The sequence below is a fragment of the Pituophis catenifer genome, unplaced genomic scaffold (genome assembly GCF_029215685.1).
Source record: "Pituophis catenifer annectens isolate HBS135680 unplaced genomic scaffold, rPitCat1.0.hap2 SCAF_20, whole genome shotgun sequence".
NCBI classification, from domain to species: Eukaryota; Metazoa; Chordata; class Lepidosauria; order Squamata; family Colubridae; genus Pituophis; species Pituophis catenifer.
In genome coordinates, this window is record NW_027256900.1 from 1,243,217 (window position 1) to 1,268,109 (window position 24,893).

At 49.6% G+C, this 24,893-nt stretch overlaps 1 protein-coding gene across 1 annotated transcript; it reads right to left on the reverse strand.

The window, feature by feature from the left end:
* Positions 1-19,377: 19,377 nt before the first annotated feature.
* On the reverse strand, positions 19,378-23,835 carry LOC139326262 (vomeronasal type-2 receptor 26-like). Its single transcript, XM_070956418.1, has 3 exons — positions 23,158-23,835; positions 22,113-22,236; positions 19,378-20,288 (listed from the first exon to the last, which is right to left on the reverse strand). The coding sequence occupies exons 1-3, from the start codon at positions 23,833-23,835 to the stop codon at positions 19,378-19,380; spliced, it is 1,713 nt and encodes a 570-aa protein (XP_070812519.1).
* Positions 23,836-24,893: the final 1,058 nt, after the last annotated feature.

Sequence of the window (24,893 nt, forward strand, 5' to 3'; positions counted from 1 at the left end):
GAGGGGAGGAGAGGAGCGGAGAGGAGGGGAGGGGAGAGGAGAGGAGAGGGAAGGGAAGGGAAGGGAAGGAAAGGAAAGGAAGGGAAAGGAAAGGAAAGGAAAGGAAAGGAAAGGAAAGGAAAGGAAAGGAAAGGAAAGGAGCCAGAAGCTCGACGGGCCCCGCAGCCCCACAGGCGGAATCGGAGGGAGGGGGTGAAGAAAGGTGAAGCCAGAAAGGACTCTGCTCGGAGACCGATGATGCTCAAGCAGGGAGAATTCTCATTGGTGCAGCCGCTGGTTCTGGCCCTTCCCACCTCCAAAGTCCGAGATCGACTCTTCCTCCCCCCAGTTCAGACCCCCGATCCCTCCTCTGGGGCTGGAAGCATCTGGCCAGGACACGCACACGCACACACATACACACGTACACGTTTCATTTCACAGATGAAGATTTCTGCCTAGGACCTGCCCAGAAAAGCGTAAGGACCAATGGGAATTCTCCCTTCTGCAGCGTCATCGGTCTCCGGGCAGAGTCTCCCTTGACTTCACCTGAGGGCAGAGTTCGGCGCAGGGAGAGGAGCGGAGAAAGGGGGGAGGGGTGAAGAAAGGGGGGGTTCATGACCCACAAATTTCGTCCTTGGGAGTGCCCCTCCCCCAACCCCTGGGGGTCCCTGCCCTCCCTGCCCCTCCCGGAAGCTCCTGCCTTTCGCTCCCTTCCTGGCAAAGGCGCTGCCGGAGGGTCTGTGGGGGTTTCGGACCCACCGCAAATAAGAGCTCGGTTTTGGGTTCAAGAACCGCTGTTGGGGATGTCAAGGGGGGGGGAATAAGAAGGGGGGAAGCGGGAATCCCTGGCTGAGACTCCTGAAGGGAGCAAAGAAAGTGGAGGGTCCCGTCTAGGGCTGCCATGAACCCCCTTAAGCTGCTTCCCCCCCAAATACCGAACAGATTTCCCCCCCCTCCCACATACACACACACACATTTCTCCGCTTCTCTCTCTGCTATGAACTCACACACACACACACACACACACACACGTTTCATTTCACAGATGAGGGTTTCTGCCCTGGGAAGAGGTCGGGGTGAGGGTGGGGCTGGATGAGAGGAGGGGAGCCGCCCCCCATAGCCAGGGAAGACGTGGGGGTCCTTTTGTTGGGTTTTATATTTTATTCTCCTGCACTGACCCTCCCAGGGATGTTGTGCATGAGAGGGGAGTCCACGTCAGTCTCATCCATCAATGAAGAGAAGGTGTCACTTCTGGGTGGCCTCCTGTCCAGGCGATCCCAATGAAGGAGGAATTTGCATTCCGTCTGGGTCTCTGCCTGGAAAGAGGAGGGGGAGAGGAGAGAAACCCCTTCCCCTTCCTTTCCCTTTGGGGGAGTCTGGAACTGCAAAGGACTGAAGAGGAATTAGCCTGACCTGCTCAAAGCTTCAGAGGTCAAACCAGGGAGAAGGTTTCCCTCTTCAGAAGGGACCCCAAGTCTTCTGGCCATTCCTTGGTCTCTCTCTCTCTGCCCCCCCTTTCCCACTCCATCCGGTCTTTTCCTTACCTGCCGTTTTCCTCCCCCATCACCTGCCACCAGGTGTCCTCAGCATATTTGTGAAGTTCCCTTACACAACTCTTACACAGCAGAGCAAACCCCACCCAGGCAGTCGACCTCAAAACCAACCCAAATACCCTGGAACTGTCAATCATCCCTGGAAAGATCGAGGTCCCTGCCACAGTTGAAGAAGAAAGGATCCAGCAGGACAGCCAGTCTGAGAGGTTTGAGGGAGGAAGGGAGGGTGGAGGGGCCTCTGCAGATCCCCAGAGCCGGAAGGTCTGGAGGGGAGAAACCGGGTCCACCTGAACTCGAACAAAAGGAGGATTTCTGCCCCCCCCAAATCTGGCCACCTGCATCTTTTCTCTCCTCCCCCAAAGCCAAGGAAGCCCCTCCTTCTCCAGATGTTGCTGTCTACAGTTGTGGGAGTGAAGAAGGGCCCAGTTGTCTCAATCGTCTCCCCTCACCTGCAACTTATACACCCGACCCTGAGATCAGGCTGGAGGGGGAGGTTCAGGAGCCCCCAGGCCTCATCCCAGATGTCGCCCACAAAGGCAGAAGGGAAAGGGGGGGTCTGGCCTTGAGCATAGCTCCCCTTGCCCCTCCCTCCATTCGATTCTCAGGGTCTCCAAGGAAGAATCGCCCAAGTCTGGGCTCCATTGTCCAAAGGCATCGGAAGGCAATGGGCTTTTGAGGGGCCTGGAGTCTCTCTGGAGCTGGGATGGGATTCTTTAGGAGGATGAAAAGCCTTCGGTCAAATTGTCCCTTCCTTGTGTCTCTTTTCCTGCCTGATGTGGGCAGCAGGAACTGGCATGGGGGTCAGTGACGGGTGAGCCATTGGCCCTGCGCCCACCTGGCTGGACCCTGAGCTGAGAAGCTGGCAGATCATCAGGGAAGGACCTCCCCATTGCCCATACCCCATGGACCCCTCCCTCCCTCCCTCCCTCCCTCCCTTCCTTTGGGGCAGGGCTGGTTAGCTGACTCTATTTCAAGATGGAGGCTAAGAACTCTTGAGCCACGTCTTCATTCTTGGCCTTTTGCGGAGGCTTGGAGGCTTCTTCTGAGGGGCTTGTCCAGAGCAACAGAGGCAGGAGAAGACACACAAGTGGGAGGCCGCCACTCAGGATGACTCATTGCAGGGGATTCTTCCTCTTTCCTGGAACTGAGGAGGGAGGCAGGAAGTGGGAGAGGGGAAAGAGCTCCTGGGTGCAAACATGGAGTCCATCTCCAGGAGGGGATCCAGGAGGCGTCTTAATCTGTCCCTGGGATGGCTTTCCTCAGCTTGGCAGTTTCAGATAGGTAGAATAAAGACCATTGTGCCACAAGACACAAAGACACACAAACACACACATAGAGTTCACAAATCCTTCATCTATGCAAGATATAAAGGTTTTTGCAAGAATTTCAGGAAAGGAGACCCATAGTTATAACAGCCAAAGCCCAGATGACATCTTGAAGTAACTGTTCAGAAGCTGCAAGTAAGAGCAGGATTTCCTTGAGGAATCAGCCCACAAATTTCTCCTTCCAAGGTTGGAGATCAAAAGGCAGAGAGGCCACTTCTGTGCTCCCTCCATCAAGATCCATAGACTTGAGATGCCCTTCAAGAGGAGAGGGGCCTGGGCAGTTCCTGGGAGCTACCGGTCCATGTGAAAGTCCAAGGATCTGCTCACAATTTTGGGGTCCCATGTTATTTTAGGTCTCCCAGGGCTGCAGCAGCAGACACAACATCAAAGGTTCGGTCTCCGGTCTACAACGGAGCAGCACCAGTGTTGGCAAACACATCTGGGTCCCCCTTCTTGGAGGAAGGTGGACTTGTTGCCAAGCATGAATCAGGACCAGGCATTCATTCACCTCTGGAGGCCATCAGATTTGGGCAGGCTGTTCTAATTCATTATCAACCACTAACAGAGACTTAACAGCAATGAATGAACAGGCCCCTGTCCAGCAATTAAAGGTTAGTTCTATCCTATTTTTTTAGATGTGATCACTGCAACCTCAAAGTGATGGTGCATTTCTTTAAGACACAAGAATTGTTCCTTTATCTGAGGAAAGTATTCACTACACGGGGAACAGTCAACTCTATCATATGTCTTTTTAAGTACCCTTCTTGGTAAATCAAATTGCATCAAATCAAGTTTATTACATCAAAGACCAGAGATCAGAACAAATAAAAACACTCAAGGAATATCCAGTTAAAAATTCTAGAATGAAATAATAAACAACAGATAAACTCTATATTAAAATTACAATTTGGCATCCAATGTCAGTTACACATGGCCTAAGGATATTATAATATCACTCCTTAAACTGTGAGGCCCACAGTCATTAAATGCAAAGGAGTAGCAATGCAAAAGGGTTGCTACCTTAGTTGTGTGAAATAGCTATGGTGGATTATTCCGTGTTTCCCATGAATCCCCAGCGCTGCTGCGGAGAATCTAGTCACCTTTGCTGTAACCATAGTCTGTTCCTCCTTAAGCAGCCACTGGAGCTAAGCAGCATCAGAATGGCCAGAATGCCTATTGGTTATTGGTTTAAAATATCTCCATAGAAAGAGCATCATGTCCAACTGTCTGTCCAGGAGAGGGTGGAGGATTGGGGGAGAGAGGGAGGGAGGGAGGGAGGGAGGTGGGGTGGGGGACTTGCTACCTTGTGTGCCAGGTGAGTCTGGCCAGAGCCAGATCTGGGAGCCAGAATGGAGCAGCCGAATAGGCTGAGCAGTCGGGGGCCGAACAGCCTGCAGGAGAGGAGGAGAGAGGAGAGCAGCCAGAAGCTGGAGGGGAGCCCAGGGGTCCCCAGGAGAGGCCGAGGGGGAGCAGAGACCCCCAGAGGCCACAAGGCTGAGGGAGCAGGGGGGCAGAACGGGAGGACAGGGCTGGGTGGAGGGTCTCAGAGGAGGCAGAAGCTCCTGCTGCTCCAGAGCCTCTCAGGGGAAGCAAGAGAAGGAGGAGGCCATGCCTAACATCTACCTGCCCTTTTGCTCCCCCACATCCTCATGCAGACACCCCATAACACCCCATAGATGGCCTCTCCCACCGGTCAGATCACACCAGACCCAACTCTCAGCCCATAAAGAAACTGGCAAACCTCCCATTCAGCCCCTCTGGCTCTAAGCCTCTGGGGAGCCCCCCAAACATACTTCATCAAGCACAGGGAACTCAACCAACAGGAACAGTCCAAGAGGGTTGGAAGGGACCTTGGAGGTCTTCTGGTCCAAGCAATGCTCCAGCAGGCTAAGAGTTGAGTCTTTAAGAGAGCTGACTTCAACAAGCTAAGAGAGATCTAACACAATGAAATTCAAAGTAGAGAAAAGTAAAGTCTTACACTTGGGAAAGAAAAACTGAAAGTACACATGTAGACTGGGTGAAACCAGGCTTAAGAGCAGTAACTGTGAGAGGATCTTGGAGTCTTAGTGGACAACCAGTTAAATATGAGCCAGCAGCCAAAAAAAGCCAATGAAATCCTATATTGCATTAATAGAGGGATACAATCATGATCAAGAAAGGGACTAATTCCACCCTATAAAGCCCTAGTAAGACCACACCTAGAATCCTGCATCCAGTTTTGGTCACCACACTATAAAAAAGATGTTGAGACTCTAGAAAAAGTGCAGAGAAGAGCAACCAAGAGGATTAGGGAACTGGAGGCTAAAACATACAATGAACGGTTGCAGGAACTGGGCATGGCTGGTCGAGTGAAGAGAAGGACCAGGGGAGACATGATAGCAGTCTTCCAATATTTGAGGGGCTGCCACAGAGAGGAGAAAGGGGGTCAAGCTGTTTTCCAAGGCACCTGAAGGCCACACAAGGAATAATGGATGGAAACTGAACAAGGAGAGATTCAACCTGGAAATAAGGAGAAATTTTCTGACAGTGAGAGCAATCAACCCACCAAACGGAAGTTGCCTTCAGAAGTTGTGGGAGCTTCATCACTGGAAGCTTTCAAGAAGAGACTGGACTGCCATCTGCCAGAAATGGCGTAGGGTCTCCAGCTTGGGGGGAAGGGGGTTGGACCAGATGACCTACAAGGTCCCTTCCAACTCTGTTAATCTGTTTCTAGTTTCTAGAGAGACTGGGAAGGATTCCACGTGTGAATGACCTAAATGGTGAATGCAGAAATGCTTAATTTTTTCTTTGAATCTCTTTTAGGCAAAAAGAAAAAAAAAACTAAAATATGAAAAGAACACTCAGATAGATAGAATTGGGATACAATTCCGAATAGGCACAAAATTCCTAAGGTGGCTGACCAACCGGACCCAGTGAGTGGTCCTTCATGGAGCTACATCTACATGGGGGGAAGCATTCGGAGGGGTTCCTCAAGGTTCTGCCTTGGGCCCAATACTCTTCCACCTCTTCTTCAAAGATCTACGTGAGGGGACAGAAAGGGAACTCATCAGGTTTGCAGATGGCACCGAGCTTGTTGGAATTATTAGAACATCAGCTCAATTATCCAGAAGGATCTTGACAGACTTGAACGTTGGACCCCACCTAGCAAGATGTATTCACTGGTGAGAAAAGCCAGGATCTGCAGGATCCTTAGCAGGAATCCCCAATGCCTAGCTACAGAACGGGCGGCACCTGGCTCAGTAGTGGTACCTGTGGAAGGATCTCGTGGCAAAGCACTTAAGGATCTGCCAGAACTCTGCTGCAGATGACAAAAGAGGCCAAGGCAGCCTTAGGCAGCCATAAAAGAGGGGGAGACTCAAGATGGCAAGAAGTTCTGGTACCGCTTTATGTCTCACTGGTCAGACCACCCTCGGAATACTTTGTCCAATTCCGGTCAGTCCGAAAAAGAAAAAGTTGTGGAGATTCTGAAGAAAAGAGGAACAAAGATGATTTAAGGTCTAGAGTCTAAATCACTTGATGAACGGTTGAGGGAGTTTGCTATGTCTGGCTGAGACAAGGTGGGAAGGATTGGGCAGCCATGATAGAATCTTCCGGCACTTTTAGGGGCTCTGTCAGAGAAGAGGGGAGGGGCTCCATCTCCAGAGCACTGGAGGGAAGGACAAGAGGAAATCGGGGGGAGTTTGTGAAAGAGAGACCCAATCTGGAAGTCAGAGGAGACATTTTTCATACAGTAGGAAGAATCGAGCAATGGAATAGGTTGCCTCCCAAAGGAGTGAGGGCTCCATCTCTGGAAGTTTCCAAAGTGGACAAGAGAACCGGATGGTATAAAGTCCCTGCCTTGAGCAGAGGGTTGGACTAGAAGACCTCCAAAGTCCCTTCCAGCCCTATCAATCTATCTCCTATGTTCTACCATCCCTAAGACGACTTCACCACCCACCGGCCACTGACCAGCTCTAGTTGGCCTTGGTGGCCCCCGGCTTCCCCCTCCTGTTGCTCCTCTCTTGCAGCCTCTGGAGCAGCAGGAGTCTCTGCCTGCCCCCGAGACCCTCAACCCAGCCCTGTCTCCCAGCTCTGCCACCATCTCCATCAGCCTTGCGGCCTCCGGGGGTCTCTGCTGCCTCTGGGCATCTCCTGCAGACCCCTCAGCTCCCACTTCGGCTTCTAGCTGTTCTCCTCTCTCCTCCTCTCCTGCGGCTGCCCTGCTCCCAGCTGCTCGGCTCGTTCAGGTGCTCAGTTCTGCCTCCAAGATCCAGCTCTGGCCAGACTCTCTGCTCTCCCCACAGCAGAGCCCTCACCCTCATCACTGCTGCCCCTCAGCCTCAGCTGGCACTCCGAAGGTTGGATCTGAGCCTGGGGACTCACCGTTACCAACCTCACCTCACCACTGCCATGGCCATCACCTCCACCCTCTTTCTTGGCTCAGATCCCTGGGATTCCTCCGTGCTCTCAGGCCCTGATGCTGGGTGGCTGGGAGGCTTTCAGCTCAGTTGCCAGTCCTGCAGTGACTGGCAAAGTGAAGGTAAGGGAGGGGCTTCACCTGGTAAGGGTGGGGCTCGCATGACTCCCCTGGCACACTGGGTGGCAAGTCAAGGGAAGGGAGGGGAAGAGTCTCTTTTCTTTCTCAAATGAGTAAAAGGCCCCCATTCCTCCATTCCAGCTATGGGGAGAGAGTGTCAGCAAAGTTCTGCCATGTGCTGGTCACTCAGGAATGCCAACATCATTTCTGGAGAAGCCCACTTGGCTGGTGACCTCTCTGTGGAGATCTTCTCTGACTTTCTCCAAACGCCTGTTCTGAAGCTCTGATTCTTGGATGGCCATTCTGACCTGGTTCACTCCTTCTCTGTTGTCCTCCAGAGTTTTCTGCTGGTCTTCCATTGTGGCCTGGTAAACACAGCTCTGCTGCTGATGCCGATTGTTGAGGTGCTTCTTCTCATTTCCCCTCACATTCTGAAGACGGGTGATTTTCTGCTTTGGTTGGATGGAGTGGCTTTTCTCCACAAGGTGTAACTTTTGTCCCTCTCAGCCAGTTCATGCTGCAGACTCTAGAGGTGCTTCTTAAGTTCTTAAGAAGGTTCCAGACCTCTTTGAGGAGTTTCTCAGAGGTTCTAAGGCAGCCTTCTCAACTCTGAGGAAGGCCACTTGACTAGTAACCTCAGACATTTCTTTCTGGAGTTCTTCAGTGTGTTTCACCAAAAGTTTGTTCTCTACCGCTAACTGATGGATCATCGTGTTGGCATGGTCCAACCTTCCTTTGTTCTCCAGCAGAGATTTCTGCAAGTCTTCTGTTGTGGTCTGAATTTGATCCACAGTCTTCTTGAGACAACTGTGCTGCTCTTCCATCCGTTATTTGTCTTTCTTGAATTCCTGGATCTGAAAGTCAAAGGAATCTCTCAGTTGGTTAATCTGGAGATGGAGGCCATCAGTGCTCGCTGAGAGATACCCCAAGGATCTTCCCTCAAGGACCTTTTCTTCCCTGGTGCTGACCTGTTTGAAAAATGGAGTGACATGGTCACTTCCTCTCTCAGTTCAGGGGACATTTTGCTAACCGGCCTTAAGTCCACAGATGCCTTCAAGGGGCCCAGTTTGAGAAACACTGAGACAATCCATCACAACTGGTCTCCCTTCAAACTGTCCTGACTTCCCATTTGATTCTGGCTCCAATTCGAGGTATCTCATCTATCAAAACTCTCCAAAGGAGTCAGAATCAGCGATCGATCAATTCGGCCATCTCTGGCACTGCTAGGGGGCTTCTGATCACAGGGAAAGGGGGAGGTGACCATTCGGATTAGGAAAGAGCCCCCCCTCCAAGGACTTACCAGTCCCATCCAAGGCACGAAAGCCTGGAGGGTCACCTTGGGCCAGTCCCTCCCTCTCAGCCGTAGCCTACCTCACAAGGTTGTTGTGAGGGCGAAGGCGTCTTCAGTATGTTCATGCCTTGAGCTATTTAGAGAAACAACAAAGGTGGATAAAAATCTAAGCAATAAAAAATGAAAATATATAAATAAGTCAATCACCAGGCCGAGTCTGTTTGGGAAATAACTACATCTGGCCAACGGAATCCCTTTTTAGATTAATTTCCCCAGGTCAGTTTCCAGCTTTGGGGTCTCAATGCCTCTCCAACTGGGACATCCCAAAGCCAATTTTTTCCCTAGTTGATATCGCTGCCCCCCAGCCGCCCGGCCCCAGCCCCTTTCCCGAGACAAGGACCTTCGACATGGTGGATGAGGAGTTTGGTGACAGGTATGGAGGCTGCAGACACGGCAGGTATCAGCACGTCTGTCGTGTTTGGTTGAACCCCATTTCACTCATCTCCCCTCCCCTTAATTCTGCCTTAAAGGGGAGGATCTCTGCCTCCTGAGGAGCCCAGGCGAGGGAGGCCCTGCGATGCCCCCAGTGCTGCCATCCAATCCAGCCACTTTCCAGGGATGTTGAGCAGAGCCTCCATGATGTGGTCCAGACTCCCCAAGGATGCTGGAGGTTGCCATGGTGAGCTCCAGCCAATGAGCTCAGGAGGAGCCTCTGACATCACAATCCAAGGCTTTGATTGTCCTGGACCTGAGATTTGAATAATAACCACCAACCAGCTGCCTTCACCTGGGGGCGGGGCTTATCCAGAGATGAGCCGACTCTTAAAGGGCTCTTACAAGCAAGCCCTGAATCGCGTCAATCAGAGCTCGTCCATCTGAACGGACAGCTGTCAGTTGTCTGGAGAGCTGGGAAGCCACAGGTTGTTCCCCTTGTTTGGGGGTGCAGTCCAAATAGAAACGTTGTCCCTTGTATCTGGAGTCCGGCATTAGAGAGCCAGGGAATCCAGGTTTTCCTCTCCAGGCCCAGCTGAAGAGGAGTTGGAAGAGAAATGGGAGGAAGGATCAGGGATCATTCAGCTGAAGAAGAGATGGTGAGAAGGTGGCTGAAGAAACGCAGGAATTCAATTTCACACAGTCTCAAATCAAGGACCCCATAGTCGTCTTCTGCTTACAACCAGGAAAGTCCCAGGTTCTGATGGCCCTGAAAAAAGGGATTTATGACGGGTCCTCGCACATATGACTGAAAGCAGCTTCCCAATTGTCACACGCTCCTGACAACGGGCATGGAAATACGACAAGCAACATCAAAGGTCGAAGCTGAACTTGCTTAATGACCATGTGATTCACAAAAAATGCAGAGATTTGCTTAATAAGCATGGCAGAAACATTGCAAAACTGAGAGCAGCTCACTTAACGACCACCCAGTTTAGCAATTGCAATACTGGTCATAAGTCAAGGACTATCTTAAGAATGCAGCAGCGGACTGATCTGGAAAAGCTGAAGCAGGCTTGGATTTAAACAAGGTTGGTGACCACCAGGAGATGCCAGGGTTCGGTGGAGAAGGGAGTCGGAAGCCAAGGCCTTTTCTTTCTTTTTCTCCTTCTCCCTCCCCCATTTTTCCTACCATTTTCTCCTTCATTTTATATTATAAACTAAGAAAAAAATAGAAAAGCAGAGAGAGAGAAAAAGGCAGAGGCCGACCTCTCCTGCTCTCAAGAAAACCGCCTGGATGCAGCCGTCCAATTCATGGGGCTGATCCCACCACACCAAGGGCAGGGGGGCTTTCATTCCTGTGGGACCTGCAGAGTGACCAGCCGAAATACTCACTTAATGACAATGACTATTGCAAGGACCCACCTCCAGAACCCGAGGCGTTGGGGGGGGCTATTTGTGTCGAGGAGTTTCTCTCCTTTGCTCTCGGATGGGGCTGCTCTACCCCAGAAAGACCCGGGGGGGAGGGGGGACTTAGGGTTCTGCTGGCAGATGAGGCGGCAGTGGTGACCAGCAGGGCCTTTGCCCAAAATCCGCCCTGCCTTAACATTGACAATGGTTAAGGCATCAGGCTAGGAAGCAAGAGATCCTGAGTTCAAGTCCTGCCTTAGCCCTGAAAGCCTGTTTGTTGACCTCGGGACAGACACTCTCTTTCAGACAAGCCCACCTCACAGGGTGATTGTTGTGGGGAAAAGAGGAAGAGGAAGAAGAGTGTGACATGTTCACCTCCTTTAGTTATTTGAAAAAATAATAAAACACTGGAGAAAAAATCTAACAAAAATAAAAACTGGCTTTCCTGCTTCTGTTTGCATGGAATCTGTCATAGCCTTGTGCAGATACAGGAATTTCTCTTCTCACAAGGACGAAGAGTTTTTTTTTTTTAATCATCCCTTCCAATTTCACTCACTCCCTTCTTTTGCAGCCTTTGGGGGCATCGGACCCCCTCCCAGCCCTGGGACATAGCAAGTTTCCCTGTTTCTTTGGGAAAGATTCCTTCCCCAATCAGAGTCCACCTGAGCCCCATCATCCACTTCCCTCCCTGCCTAGGATCAGCTGAATTCCTCCATTCAAACAACAGAAAAAAAGGAGTTTGCATAAAATCTCAGGGTCAGTCTCCATTCATCCACACAGAGTGTTATGTATGTATCTATTTTGTGCGGGAAATTCAAATGTTCTGTGAATGGTGATTGGTTAACGGTTGCGCCTGAATAGTATATAAAGAGGGCTGTTGCCTTGTTCCTTTGCTGAAGTCTCACCCTGAATTAAAGAGCTGTTGTCACTAGCTTGCTTGTGCCTCTCATTATTCCCACGCTACAACATTGGCGATGAAGGTGGGATTGAGGCCACAAGAAGCAAATCAAAAAGAGCTTGGAGTTTCAGCCAGGATGACTAGCGAACATGGAAACACGGCAATGTCTGCCTACGTTCCGCCAAAACCCTTCGACCCGACCCGAGAAAAGTGGGGATCGTATCTGACCATGTTCGAGTACTCCCTGGAAGCTAGCGAGATGCAAGGGCTATCAGCAAACTGAAAACGAGCCCTGTTCTTAAGCCACTGCGGGCCAGACATCTTCGAGATGGCCGAGTCCCTCTGCGAGCCAACCCCAGTCCAGACGGTCCCCTGGGACGTCCTTCAAGCTAACCTGAGAGCCCACTACGCTCCAGTTCCTTCAAAATTTGTACAGCGCTACGAGCTCCGACAGCGTGTACAAAGGGAAGGAGAATCGGTCAGCGCATATGTGGCTGCCCTTCGAAAAGCCGCAACACATTGTGACTACAGAGACCTTGACCATGCGCTACTCGAGCAATTGATTTGTGGCATTAGAGACACTCATCTACAGAGGTGCCTTCTGGCGAAGCCAGATTTAACGTTAGCCGGCACACTCGATGAAGCCAGAGCACACGAAGCATCCACGAAGGCTTCTGAAGCGCTACAATGGCCACTGCCAAGCAAAGACGGTCCGAAAACAGCCCCAGTTCACAGAGAGGAGGCGAGAACCAGCACGGGGGAAGAGTCGAACGAGGACGTCTTCCACACAGAAAAGAAAAAGAGCGAGCAAAGTCGCCGCCACAAGAACTGTTCTAGCTGTGGCAGGGATCATGAAAGACAATTGTGTAAATACAGAGACGCCATTTGCAGGTGTTGCGACAAGAAAGGCCACCTAGCACGAGTTTGTAGAGCTCAATTTCCGTGTAGTCGCAAGCCATGTGACTACCGCGACCAACCAGAACCGGCTCGTTCAAAACAGCCAATCAAAGATGAAGGCGCGAGAAAACAGCGCGAGATTCAAAAGCGGGAGACCTACAGCATGAGAATCGGCCAAGCCAGCTCAACCGACGACGAGAAGGTCTACACAAAAGTAGAAATTGAAGGGAGACCATGCGAAATGGAAATCGAAACCGGGTCTACCCTGTCCATCATGTCCTGGACTAAACTCAAAGCGCTCCTGCCAAAGATACAGAAGACCCAACTGTCATGACAGAAAGTTCGCCTTCTCGACTACCAAGGAAACCGAGTTCCTGTAGAAGGCGTGGGCACGTTCTGGGTCACCTACGGTGAGTTCCAGAAAGAGCTTCCCCTGACCATCATTAGCAAGCCGCTACCAAGTCTCCTGGGCATGACGTGGTTCTGGGCCCTCGGCATGGGCTTCACAGGCGTCTACAGCATCGGCGGGCCATCGCTCAAAGAAACCCTCCTTCACGAGTTTCGGGACGTTTTTGAGGAGACTCTAGGCTAGTACGTGGGGACCCCTATCTCTTTTAATTTAGACCCCAACGTGGCCCAAATCAGGCTAAAAGCAAGACGGGTTCCATTTGCTTTAAAGTCCAAAATTGATGCGGAGCTCGACAAGCTAATTAAACAAGGGGTATTAGTTCCTGTAGACCATGCTAAGTGGGAAATCCCAATAGTCACGCCAATCAAATCGGACGGGTCAATTAGAATATGTGCTGACTATAAATGTACGATCAACAAGGCGTTGCAGCAGAGCGCCTATCCCGTTCCGATCGTCCACCATCTACTACACTCCCTGGGGCCTGGCAAGTTATTCGCAAAATTAGACCTTGCGCAGGCGTACCAACAGCTGCCAGTAGATGACGCTACGGCAGAATCACAGACCATAGTAACTCACAGAGGTGCCTTTAAATGCACTAGACTACAGTTTGGGGTCAGCATCGCCCCGGGGCTCTTCCAGAGCACCATGGAGCGCCTTCTCCAAGGCCTCCCAGGAGTCGTCCCATATTTCGACGACGTCCTAATTAGTGGTCAAGACGAGACACAGCTAGGAAAAAGGGTTAGACAAGTCCTAACCAGGTTCAGAGAAGCAGGACTCAAGCTTAAACGAGCCAAATGCAAAATAGCGGTTCCTTCCGTGGAATTCTTAGGCTACCGAATCGATGGCTCAGGCATTCACCCCATGGAAAGCAAAGTCAGGGCCATTCAGAACGCGCCCACACCTAAATCGAAGCCCGAACTGCAGGCTTTCTTAGGGCTTCTTAATTTCTACACCATGTTTTTAAGAGACAAAGCCACCGTTGCGGAGCCACTGCACAGGCTCCTGGGAAAAAACGTTCCCTGGGTGTGGGGCAAACAAGAAGCGGCTGCATTCCAAGCAGTAAAAAAACTTTTGTCCGAGGACAGTTTCCTCATACAATACAACTCAGAACTACCTCTAGTTCTTGTGTGTGACGCTTCCCCCTTTGGCGTAGGCGCAGTGTTAAGCCATAGACTGCCGAATGGGTTAAAGGCGCCCATTGCCTATTACTCTCGCACCTTATTGAGTGCTGAAAGGAACTACAGCCAGCTGGACAGGGAGGCTTTAGCGGCTGTAGCTGGGGTCAAGAAATTTCATCAGTACTTGTTTGGCCGAACTTTTGAACTGATCACGGACCACCAGCCTCTTTTGGGACTTTTGGCTGGAGACAAACCCACCCCGGCTGCTCTCTCCCCCCGGATGACCAGATGGTCCATTTTCTTAGCTGCCTATTCGTACAGACTGCTCCACCAGCCGGGCAGGACTCTGGGACATGCTGATGCCCTCAGCCGATGCCCATTGCCCAAACTGTTAGACAATCCGACTCCAGAAGCCCCTGTATTGCTCATTGACGTTATTTCCCTGGGCCCCATTTCTTCCAGCGAGGTGGCAAAGGTTTCTGCCAGGGACTCTGTTTTGCGCACTGTAATGGGCTGGGTGATGCGAGGGTGGCCTACCAAGGTGGACAGTGGGGAGTTTCAATTGTATTTTAACAAAAGAAATGAACTGTCGATGTTGGGGGGTTGTTTATTGTGGGGAGACAGGGTCATTGTGGTCATTCCTTCTCGGTTAAGGCATAGAGTTCTAGAAATGCTGCATGGGGGACACCCTGGTATTGTTCGCATGAAGGGCCTAGCTCATAGCTATGTATGGTGGCCACACCTCGATCAAGACGTCACTGAGTGGGTGGAGAAGTTAAGGCCCTGCCAGGAATCCCACCCAGATCCCCCTATAGCTCCCGTTAGGGAATGGAAAAAACCCAAGGGACCGTGGGGGAGGATTCACATCGATTTTGCTGGCCCATTCCACGGCCAGAATTTCCTCATCATCGTAGATGCATATTCAAAGTGGCTAGAGATTGCCCTGATGCCATCGACAACTTCTGAGGCCGTAATCAAAGTCCTCAGGAAACTTTTTGTAACTCACGGGTTGCCGGATACCCTGGTATCTGACAATGGGCCCCAATTCACGGCAACTCAATTCGAGGGCTACCTGGCTGAGCTAGGCATTCGACACGCATTGTCCACCCCTTTTCATCCGGCTTCAAATAGCCTTGCAGAGAGATTTGCACCCCAACTACTCCCCCGACAACTTCAAGGGGGAAGAGGGAGGTTTAAGACAATTCCAAATTGGAACACCGGTATTCGCCAGAAACTACACCACCGGGCCCTTGTGGGTAGAGGAAACCATCGTAGGAATCACCGGTCCAAAATCATACACGGTTGATTTAGGGCATGGTAAAATTTGGAGGAGATACATAGTCAATTGCGTAGACGATTAAAGCACGAAAACGCAGACATTGTGAATCCTAACTTCCAAAGTTTTCCTGATACAGCTACCTCAAGCCCAAGTAAGCCAGAATACTTATCTGGCAACCAAGAGTTCCAGCGCCGCCCCAGCGAGTCGGCACTCCCAGCTGGGGATAACCACGCCTCTGGAGAAATCCAGGAGGTTCCATTGGCGGAGCCAGGAGAGACGGGAGGTCCCTCTGACCGGCTCGACGCCTCGCCAACAACTGAACTGTGCAGGTCAACCAGAACTAAGACACGCCCTGGTCACCTGCGTGATTTTGTATGTAAATATGTAAATAGATAGGATAAGTGCCTTCTGGGCGTGGAGGGGTGTTATGTATGTATCTATTTTGTGCGGGAAATTCAAATGTTCTGTGAATGGTGATTGGTTAACGGTTGCTCCTGAATAGTATATAAAGAGGGCTGTTGCCTGTGTTCCTTTGCTGAAGTCTCACCCTGAATTAAAGAGCTGTTGTCACTAGCTTGCTTGTGCCTCTCGTTATTCCCGCGCTACAACACAGAGGGTCCCACTCACTCTGTAAAGCCAAATTCTCCCTGCCTTCCTGGATGCCTCCGGCCATTGCTTGGCTGAGCTCACAGCAGGGCCAGGGCGGCTGAGAATTGGGATGGAAGGGACCACAAACCTTTCCAGCCACAAGAGACTCTTAGACACAGACTGTGGCCTCCCACACACTCCTATCCGGTGCCTTTATGTGGCAGTGGGAAGGGTTATGGGATCAATCTCACAACACTCACCCTATAGGGCTGCCCCATCTGTTGTCCCTTGTGGCAGATGGAAGATTGTGAATCCCACTTCTGACACCAGTTTCTGTGGAATCAAACACAGGAGCCAAAAAACCAACAATCCAGGCTCACTGCAGTTATTATTTATTCAGTGTCCATTGGAGGAATTTCTCCCCAGAAAATAGTGGGAGGAAATTTTTACAGACAGAAGGATGCACTCATATTTATACATTCCAGGAAAGGAGGAGAAAACGACAATCGTATATATGCATATATCATTTAATAGATGATGTAAGCATGAATATTCAGAATTAGCGAGATTCAAGTTACCTCCCCAGCCTTGTATTGTTGCTACCCTCAAGAAAGAGTTATTGTGTAAACAAAAAGAAATGTCTCAGTTGCGTTGCCACAGCAGTTTGGGTGAAATGTACTGAGAAATGAGGGCATCAACGTTGCCCCAACTTCTATATTTCTGTCTTGCTAACATGCTCCCATTTCTCCAAGAAATTTGTCTCCTCATAATCTTCCACACACCCTTTATTTATTTCAAGAAAAATAGTTGGCCCACTCATGCATGGAGAAGAGCTTGGACCATTTTCTATGTTTGGACTGTGGAAAATGTTAAAAGTTGAAATTCCTCAGTCTCACATTTACACGTTTCTTCTGGCTGTAAGATGCTCCTTTGTGAAGAATTCAAAAATTTCCAAATTTGAAACATATACACAGTGGTGGGATTCAATTTTTTTAACAACCAGATCTGTGGGCGTGGCTTAGTTGGGGCTGTGGCTTGGTGGTCATGTGACTGGGTGGGTGTGGCTAGCTGGTCATGTGACTGGGTAGGCATGGCTAGCTGGTCATGTGACTGGGTGGGCGTGGCTATGTGCATAGGGACTACTCAGAGGGCTGAAAAAAGTCATTTCTGACCAGTCCTCGCACTTTTGACCGGTTCTCGCACTTATGACCATCCTCACATTTATGCCCGTTGAGGCATTCTTAACAACCATGTCAGTCATTTCACCACTACTTCTCTTCACCACGGTGACAAGATAGGGTGCAAAATGTAAAATGTGAGGACAGTTGTAAGTTCAAGGACTGGTCAAAAGTGCAAGGACCGGTCAAAAATAACTTTGCCTTTCTCTGCATGGCAGCCTTGTCCTAGTAAACTCCTTCTCCTTTCTGACAAGTTTCCTCTCCCAAAATAATCCAGGAAGGTTTCCTGCTGGAGCAGGGGGTTGGACTAGATGGCCTCTAAGGTCCCTTCCAGCCCTAGATTGCTATCCTGTTTCAACGTGTCTTCTGAAGCCACATCTAGTGCCAGGTTTTGTGGTTTGTGGTTTGTTTCCTTCCTTTTCTCTCTCTCTCTCTCCCTCTCCCCCCTTCCTTCCTCTTCCTTCCTCTTCTTTCTTTCTCCCTTTCTCTCTCACCCTTCCTCTTTCTTTGTCTTTTTTCTTACTCTCTCTCTTCCCTCTCTCTCTCTCTCTCCCTTTTTTTCTTTTTTCTTTCTTTCTTTCTTTCTTTCTTTCTTTCCTTTCTTTTTCTCTTTCTCTCTCTTTGTCTCTTTCTTTTCTTTCTCTCTCCCTCTTTCCTTCTTTCTCTTTCTTTCTTTGTCTCTTCCTTTGTCTCTTTTTCTATTTCTCTCTCTCCCTCCCTCCCTTTCCTCCTGAAATGCCAGCAAAACCCACCACTTTGCTCCTAAAGTGGTCTAGGACAGGGGTCTCCAACCTTGGCAACATTTAGTCTTTGGACTTCAACTCCCAGAGTTCCTCAGCCAGCAAATCTGGCTCCCTCTCTCTCATGTTGCTTCTCGGCCTGAGCAACAAAGCCCCCCCCCCGCCCCCCGCCGGACCTTTGGTCTCCTCAGCCTGTCAGGAGAAGGAAGGACAGGCAGGAGGGCGCTGGGGGGGGGCTGTCCGGCCAGGTCAAGTGCAGGACCAGGTATTAAAGGAGGAACCATCTGCGCTTGGAAGAGGATCCCACCCCACCCCACTTCCCTTTTACCTTTCTTTAACGTGTCCCGCTTCCCGCCCCAAACCTTGGGAGGCGGTGTCCTCCGCGCCACAAAGCCCTTGAGGTGGCTGCAGGAGGGGGAAAAGAAAAGAAAAGCCTTGGCCTCTGAAGCCTCTCGAAGGCTTTGAAGGGGTGTATGTGTTTGGTGGCGCTGAAGTGAGCCACGCAATCGGCCCCTTGCCTTCCGCTGCCTCTTCCTTCTCTCTGCCAACAGAAGTCGGAGGGGGAAAGGAGTTGCTTTGCTGAGTGTTTCTCTGTGTTTTCAGTGAGGGCGGCTGGAGAAATGCTTGGCGAAGCAACTGCCTTTTCCTCTCTGACTTCTGTTGGCAGAGAGAAGGAAGAGGCAGAGGTGGAGGCGGCAGTGGAAGGCAAGGGGCCGATCGCAGCCGGCGTGGTTATCCAGCGGGCTCCCTTCACGTGGCTCCCTTCAGTGCCGCCAAACACACACACACGTTCGAAGCCTTCAAGAGGCCAAGGTTTGTTTTTTTCTTTTCCCCCTTGAGGGCTTTGCTGCATGGAGGACGCCGTCTCCCAAGGTTTGGGAGAGAAGCGGGGCGCATTAAAGAAAGGTAAAACGGAAGCGGGTTGGGGTGGGTGGCAAGGTGGCCATGGGGACCCCAGGAAGGCAGCGTGGAAGGCAGGCAAGCATGGCAGGACTTCGGGGAAGGAAGGAAGCTGCTAGCTCTCTTCCCCACAGCCGGGTGGCCCTGACACAGTTGCCTGCCTTCCCGGCAGTCCCCGTGGCCAGGTCTGCTTGCCTGCCTTCGCAAGCTGGTCTTGGGGATGCTAGGAAGGCCGCGTGGAAGGCAGGGAAGCATGGCAGGGTTACGGGCTGTGGGGAAGGGAGTAGGGGAGGCAGGCTGGGGTGGTGGGGGCAGGGGGGTTGCAGGGGCAGCTAGGTAGGCCGCGACTCGCAGGCTTACCTGGCAGGCACAGTACTTCAGTATTTCAGCAAGGACTCACACAGTATAAGTGAGGAGTGACTGGGTGGAGGGGGGCGGGGCGAGCGAGCATACCAGTTTGGGGGCATGGCCAGCCAGCAATTACTAACGGTTCTCCGAACCAGCCCAAATTACCGCTACCAGTCCTTGTGAACCAGGGAGAACCAGTAGCAACCCACCACTACTGCAAGGCCAATAAATTACAAAAAAACCACGAACCATTTGTTAAATCTAATAAAATGAAATGAAATTACTGGCTCACCCGCCCCTCGCTCTGCCCCCACTATTTATTGGCAAGAGGCGGGGCGAGCCAGCAATTTAACAAACGGTTTGGCGAAACCGCCTAGAACCGGCAGAATCCCACCATTGCATATATGTATGATTTTCTTTGACTCCTGCATATTATCTAAATGGAAAGAATATCTCTTTTCAAATAAAAGAAACTTTTAACAATTCTTCAATATCACATTTGTGTTATACTGTAACTCAGGTTTTCACATTTGTTCTGCCTGTGAGCTGCTCCTTTGTGTTGAGGTCCGGCCTCAGAAGGATAATGTAGCACTTGGGGATGAAGATGCAGCCCAGCAGACCAGCACTGGAGGCCAGGATGGAGAAGACCTGCACAGCCACCATGGATTTCCCTTTGGTGCTCAGGTAGGTGGGCACAAAAGTCACCCAGACACTGCAGAAGACCAGCATGCTGAAGGTGACCAGCTTGGCTTCGTTGAAGGCCCCAGGCAGATTCCTGGCCAGGAAAGCCACCGTGAAGCAGATGGCAGCCAGGAAGCCCATGTAGCTGAGGGTGACGTAGAACATGACAACGGCCCCTTCGTTGCATTGCAGGATGATCTCTCCAGGCTGGGAGTGGAGGTCAGAGTCAGGGAAGGGGGGAGAAACTCCCAGCCAGATGGAACAGATGATAATTTGGACAGCAGAACAAGAAAGGATGATGGAGTTGGCCAAGCTCTTCCCCAACCATCTCTTCACCCGGTTTCCTGGTTTTGTGGCCAGGAAGGCCAGCACCACCATGATGGTTTTGGCCAAGAGAGAAGAAACAGCAACTGAGAAGATGATGCTGAAAACTGTTTGTCGGAGAAGGCAGGTGGCTTTCCTTGGTTGATCAATGAAGAGAAGAGGAGCCAAGAAGCAAAGCAGGAGGGAGACCAGGAGGATGTAGGAGAGGTCCCGGTTGTTGGCTTTGACAATGGGAGTTTCTCTGTATTTAATGAAGATGATTAAAACAAGGCCTGTGGTTAGGAAAAAGAGTAGGGCTAAAGAGACCAGGATGATGCCCAGAAGTTCTTCATAAGACAGGAAAGTTATAGCTTTGAAGATACATTGGACTCTGTCCACATTTGGATATTTATCATCCGGGCACTTGGTGCATTTTTGTGTATCTGAGAAAGACAAAAAGCAACATTTCTTTAATATTCTGTTTTTTTCTCTTCCAATAGAAACCTTCTTTGGAAAACAGCTGATACCACAGACATTTTCCAAGAAGAATTTCTTTACATTAAAAAGAGCATAAGAAGGATATTTTTTTTCTTAAAAAATATAGCTAGGTATATGAAGTTGAGGGAAGTCCTAGGATGTTAATTATTTCCTGTGTAATGTGTAGAATCTTCATAGGAACCTACATTATTAGAGGTTAATAATGAATCATATAATCTTTTTAGGCAAACATCCTGAGTCCTGCCCCATGGCAGTTAATGTCCTGGACTTGGAGGATACCTACAGTATCTTGTAACATCTGGAAGCAACCTGGAATTAAGGAGAAACTTCCTATCAGTGAGAGCAATTAGCCAGTGGAACAGCTGGCCTCCAGAAGTTTTGGGTGCTTCAACATTGGATGTTTTTAAGAAGAGACTGGACAGTCACTTGTCCGAAATGGTAGAGGGTCTCCTGCTTGAACAGGGGGCTGGACTAGAAGACCTCCAAAGTTCCTTCTACTCTATTCTAATTGATTGATTGATTGATCGATCTACATGACTGGCAGACTATTTGTATAATGAGTTCCCCCCATAACTATCCACAGCAACAAATTATGGACCAGTTGTCAGCGATCCTCAAGGGAGGCCAATAAAGAATGAATTGCAAGGTCTTTCAGAAGGTGGACCTGAAACAATTCATCTAGTTTCAAAGATCTCAGATGTTCCTAGAAAGGTGAACTTAGCAGCACATATCCAAATTAAAAAGCAGAAGAGATATTTCCTCTGCTGTTAGTAAAGCTTGCCCAGTCTGCCACCCCCTCCTCCCATCTCTCTCCAAGTCTTTTTGATTTACTTCCGTTTAGATAAGAAATTGTGCAGGTTAAAAATAAAAAACCCATGTGAGCTGCGATCTATCCTTTAACTTGCACTTTCATGAAAATCCTCTGGATGGATCCAGTTCCACAAAGCCTCCCATTTTCCTCACTGTGACCCACCTTCCTGAGTGGAGAAGGTCCCCTCCGGACAAGGAACGCAGTCATAGCAGCAAACTGGCTCTCCTTCTCGAGCCCTCTTGACAAACCCAGGATGGCAACTTTCCACACATTTGGACTGAGGCAGGGACTGAGCAGGAAAACAAAGAATCCCAAAGAAAATATGTTAGGATTTCCATCCATGGAAAATGGGGGAAAATAAACATTAGACAAGTAGATTCTGGGCTTCATGAAGGTAAATATGAAATCTTTGACTCCTTCCAAACAGGTTTTGGAGATGAGACTCTGGCAGGTTCTTTCGTTAGTTCCTCCCTTTTGCTTCTGGCATTTAACACCGCAATATAGGACTTTTCTATTTAATGTAGTCTAGAGGGATGGAATTGAAAAAAGATTTAAATATGATGATATATTCTTATTAAAACTGATAATAAAATTTACAGTAAAAGATTTAGGAAATTTTATTCTATTAGGTTTTTTAATATGAAATTAAACTGTGATGAAGAAAGAAACCTCTGACCAGTAAGATCTTGAAAGGTTTCCATAGAACATGGCAAAGCCACTCCACTTAAGTCCCGTCTCTTGAAGAGCTTCCATGAGATGACACCACCTGGCATGGGAGGCCAACCACCCTGGAGACTCTAGACTTTGCCCACTTGAAATGGGACCTCAGGCTTTGGAAAACAGAAAAAAGACACCAAAATTTCTCTCACCTTATTGAGCAACTTTATTTGTGAAAGAGCATCTTGTTTGATAGTAAATCTCTGTCTTTGAAAATATGCCAGAATCTCTTCCCTGATACCCCCCTTGGGGAGAACCAACAAGCTGTCAATTCTCAGATCTGCTTTTATCTCTCCATTTTGGTCCAAGTACAGTTTTCTTCGAGAAATATTCCAAAAATCATTCTTCTCCATAAAGGGATGAAACTAGAATGGGAACGTCCAGGAATTTGAAAAACAGAGAACTTTGTTTTTATCCCACATTGAATCTTTCTTCTACAATTGTCTAATCTCCAAATATGCTTAATTAGGATACAAATACTGCCATCGTCTTCATACGTGAACAAGAAAGTTTGAGAAAAATTTGTCAATTGATATACTGACAAAATATTTAAAAAGTATATAATTGATACAATTTGTTAGATCGTGGGTGCAAAGAAGGAGAGGACTTGTTGTATAGCTTACACATTTATTTAACTCCGTAGTTGCAATGGCGCTAGCAGCCGCAGCAGCTCCTTTTATACGGGAGCTGTCCCCGGCTTCAGCCACTGACGCTTCTTTAAAGTTCCCGCTCTCAGGATTGATTCCTGATAGGACTATTTGAATTGTCACTCGATACTTAACTCAGTGTCCGCCAATCCGGTGTCCGCTATGCAACATAGTCCCACAAGTAGGCGGGTCACCGTGGGGCTCGACTGGATCTGCGCAGATCCGTCGGTTGTGTGTCCTCGGAGTGAGAGGTCGAGTTCTGCTGCTCTCCTGGTGCTGTCTCTGGAACTCTCTCGAACTCTGGGGCTGGGTTGGATCTATTCTGTTCAATTTCTTTTCCTGCTCCCCTCGGCTGTCTTTGGCGTTCTTCTCCAGGATCCTGCTCTTCCTCTCGGCCTTCAGTTAAGTCTCCCATGTTTCGATCTGGGTTTGAGTTTTCTCTTTGCCATTGTGGTAGCGCCGCTTCTGCCGTTGTATTTTTTTCTTTCCAAATCTTTTGGCAGTTCTTTTCCGGCTCGCTCTCGTTTCTCGTGACTCGTCCTCTGAGTTGGTCTATATGCCTCTTTCAGTGCTGTCCATCTTCCGTCTGGACTCTGTATGATAGTGGGCCCGTTACTTGTGTGTTATCTCTGCCGGTACCCAGAGGGGGCTTCCGTTCAGATTCTTGGCGTAGACTTTCTCTCCTTCCTGGAACTCCCGGACTCGGCTCGTAGAATCGGTTGGTTTTTCTGAGCTGTACTGGGGGTGTAGTCTATCTAGTTGGGATCTCAATTTCCTTCCCATCAGTAGTTTTGACGGGCTCCAGTGGGTTGTGGCGCTTGGTGTGATGTGTTGTATTGCTAGTAGTTTGTCGATATTTGCTTGTATGTCCCCTGGTCCCAACCTTGTTAACGTTTCTTTTGTGGATCTGACCATTCGTTCAGCCAATCCGTTCGTCGAAGGTTTTCCCAATGCTGACAATGCGTGTCGTATCCCTTGTTCTGCTAAGAACATCTCAAAAGAGTTCGCTGTGAACTGGGGGCCGTTATCGGAGACTATGAGGTCGGGTAGGTTGAGAGTGGCAAATAGCCTTCTTAGCACTCGTATAATGGCTTCTGATGTCATTGATTTCATAAGAGCCACCTCCAACCATTTCAAGAATGCGTCTACAATAATTAGGAATGTGTTTCCTTTGCATGGCCCGGCGAAGTCGATATGCAGTCTAGACCATGGTGTTCCCGGGTTCTCCAAATCGTGGGTGGGCGCTGATTTCGAGGCTGCTTGGAATTCTTGGCAAGGCTCGCAGGTTGACACCCATGCTTCAATTTCTTTGTTCATCCCGGGCCACCATACGTAGCTCCTAGGTAGAGCCTTCATCGTCACGATACCTGGGTGTCCTTCATGTAGCAGCTTCAGTATTCCTTGTCTTAGTGTGTTTGGAATGACGACCCTGTCTCCCCATAGTACACAACCCCTCAGCCCCGAGAGTCCGTTTTCTCTCCTTTTGAATGGCAGGAATTCTGAGTCCACGCCTTCTTCTGGCCACCCTTTCCAGATCTAATTTAAAACTCGCGCCAATGTCCTGTCTCTGATGGTGGCTCTCGCGATGTCTGCTGCCAATATCCGGTTTTCCTCCAAGGTTTCGATGAGGAATGTAGTTGTTGTTGGGGCAGGATCTTCTCCCGTTTCTGGAAGTGGGCATCTGCTTAGGGCGTCCACATGGTCTATCGTTTTTCCTGGTTTGTGTTGGAGTGTATAGTTGTAGGCAGCCAAGAATTCTATCCACCTCAGCATTCGGGGTGACAGGATGGGGGGTGTGGGTCTTTCCCCCGCTATGATACCAAGTAGCGGTTTGTGGTCGGTTATGAGTTCAAATTTCCGACCGTAGAGGTATTCGTGAAACCGTTTTATTCCGGCTACTGCAACCAATGCTTCTTTGTCCAGTTGGCTGTAGTTTCTTTCTGGTTTTGACAGAGTCCGAGAGAAAAATGCAATGGGGGCTTCTTTTCCATTTGGCAAGGTGTGACTCAATACCGCTCCAATGCCGAAGGGGGATGCATCAAACGTTAGTCTTATTGGCAATGTCCCGCTGTATTGCACAAGTACTCTGTCCAACGTCAATAGTTTTTTTTTATGTCTTCAAATGCCTTCTTTTCGGTAGCCCCCCATCTCCATTCTACCATTCTGTCCAGTAGCCAGTGGAGCAGTTCAGCAGTAGTCGCTTTCTGTGGCAAGAATATATTATAAAAATTAAGCAACCCCAGAAATGCCTGCAGCTCCATCTTATTCTTGGGTGTAGGGGCCTCTTTGATGGCTCTCAGCTTTCCGGGTGTGGGCCTGATTCCCGACCCGTTGATTAGATACCCCAAGAATTCAACCTGTTTTTCTGCTAGGTG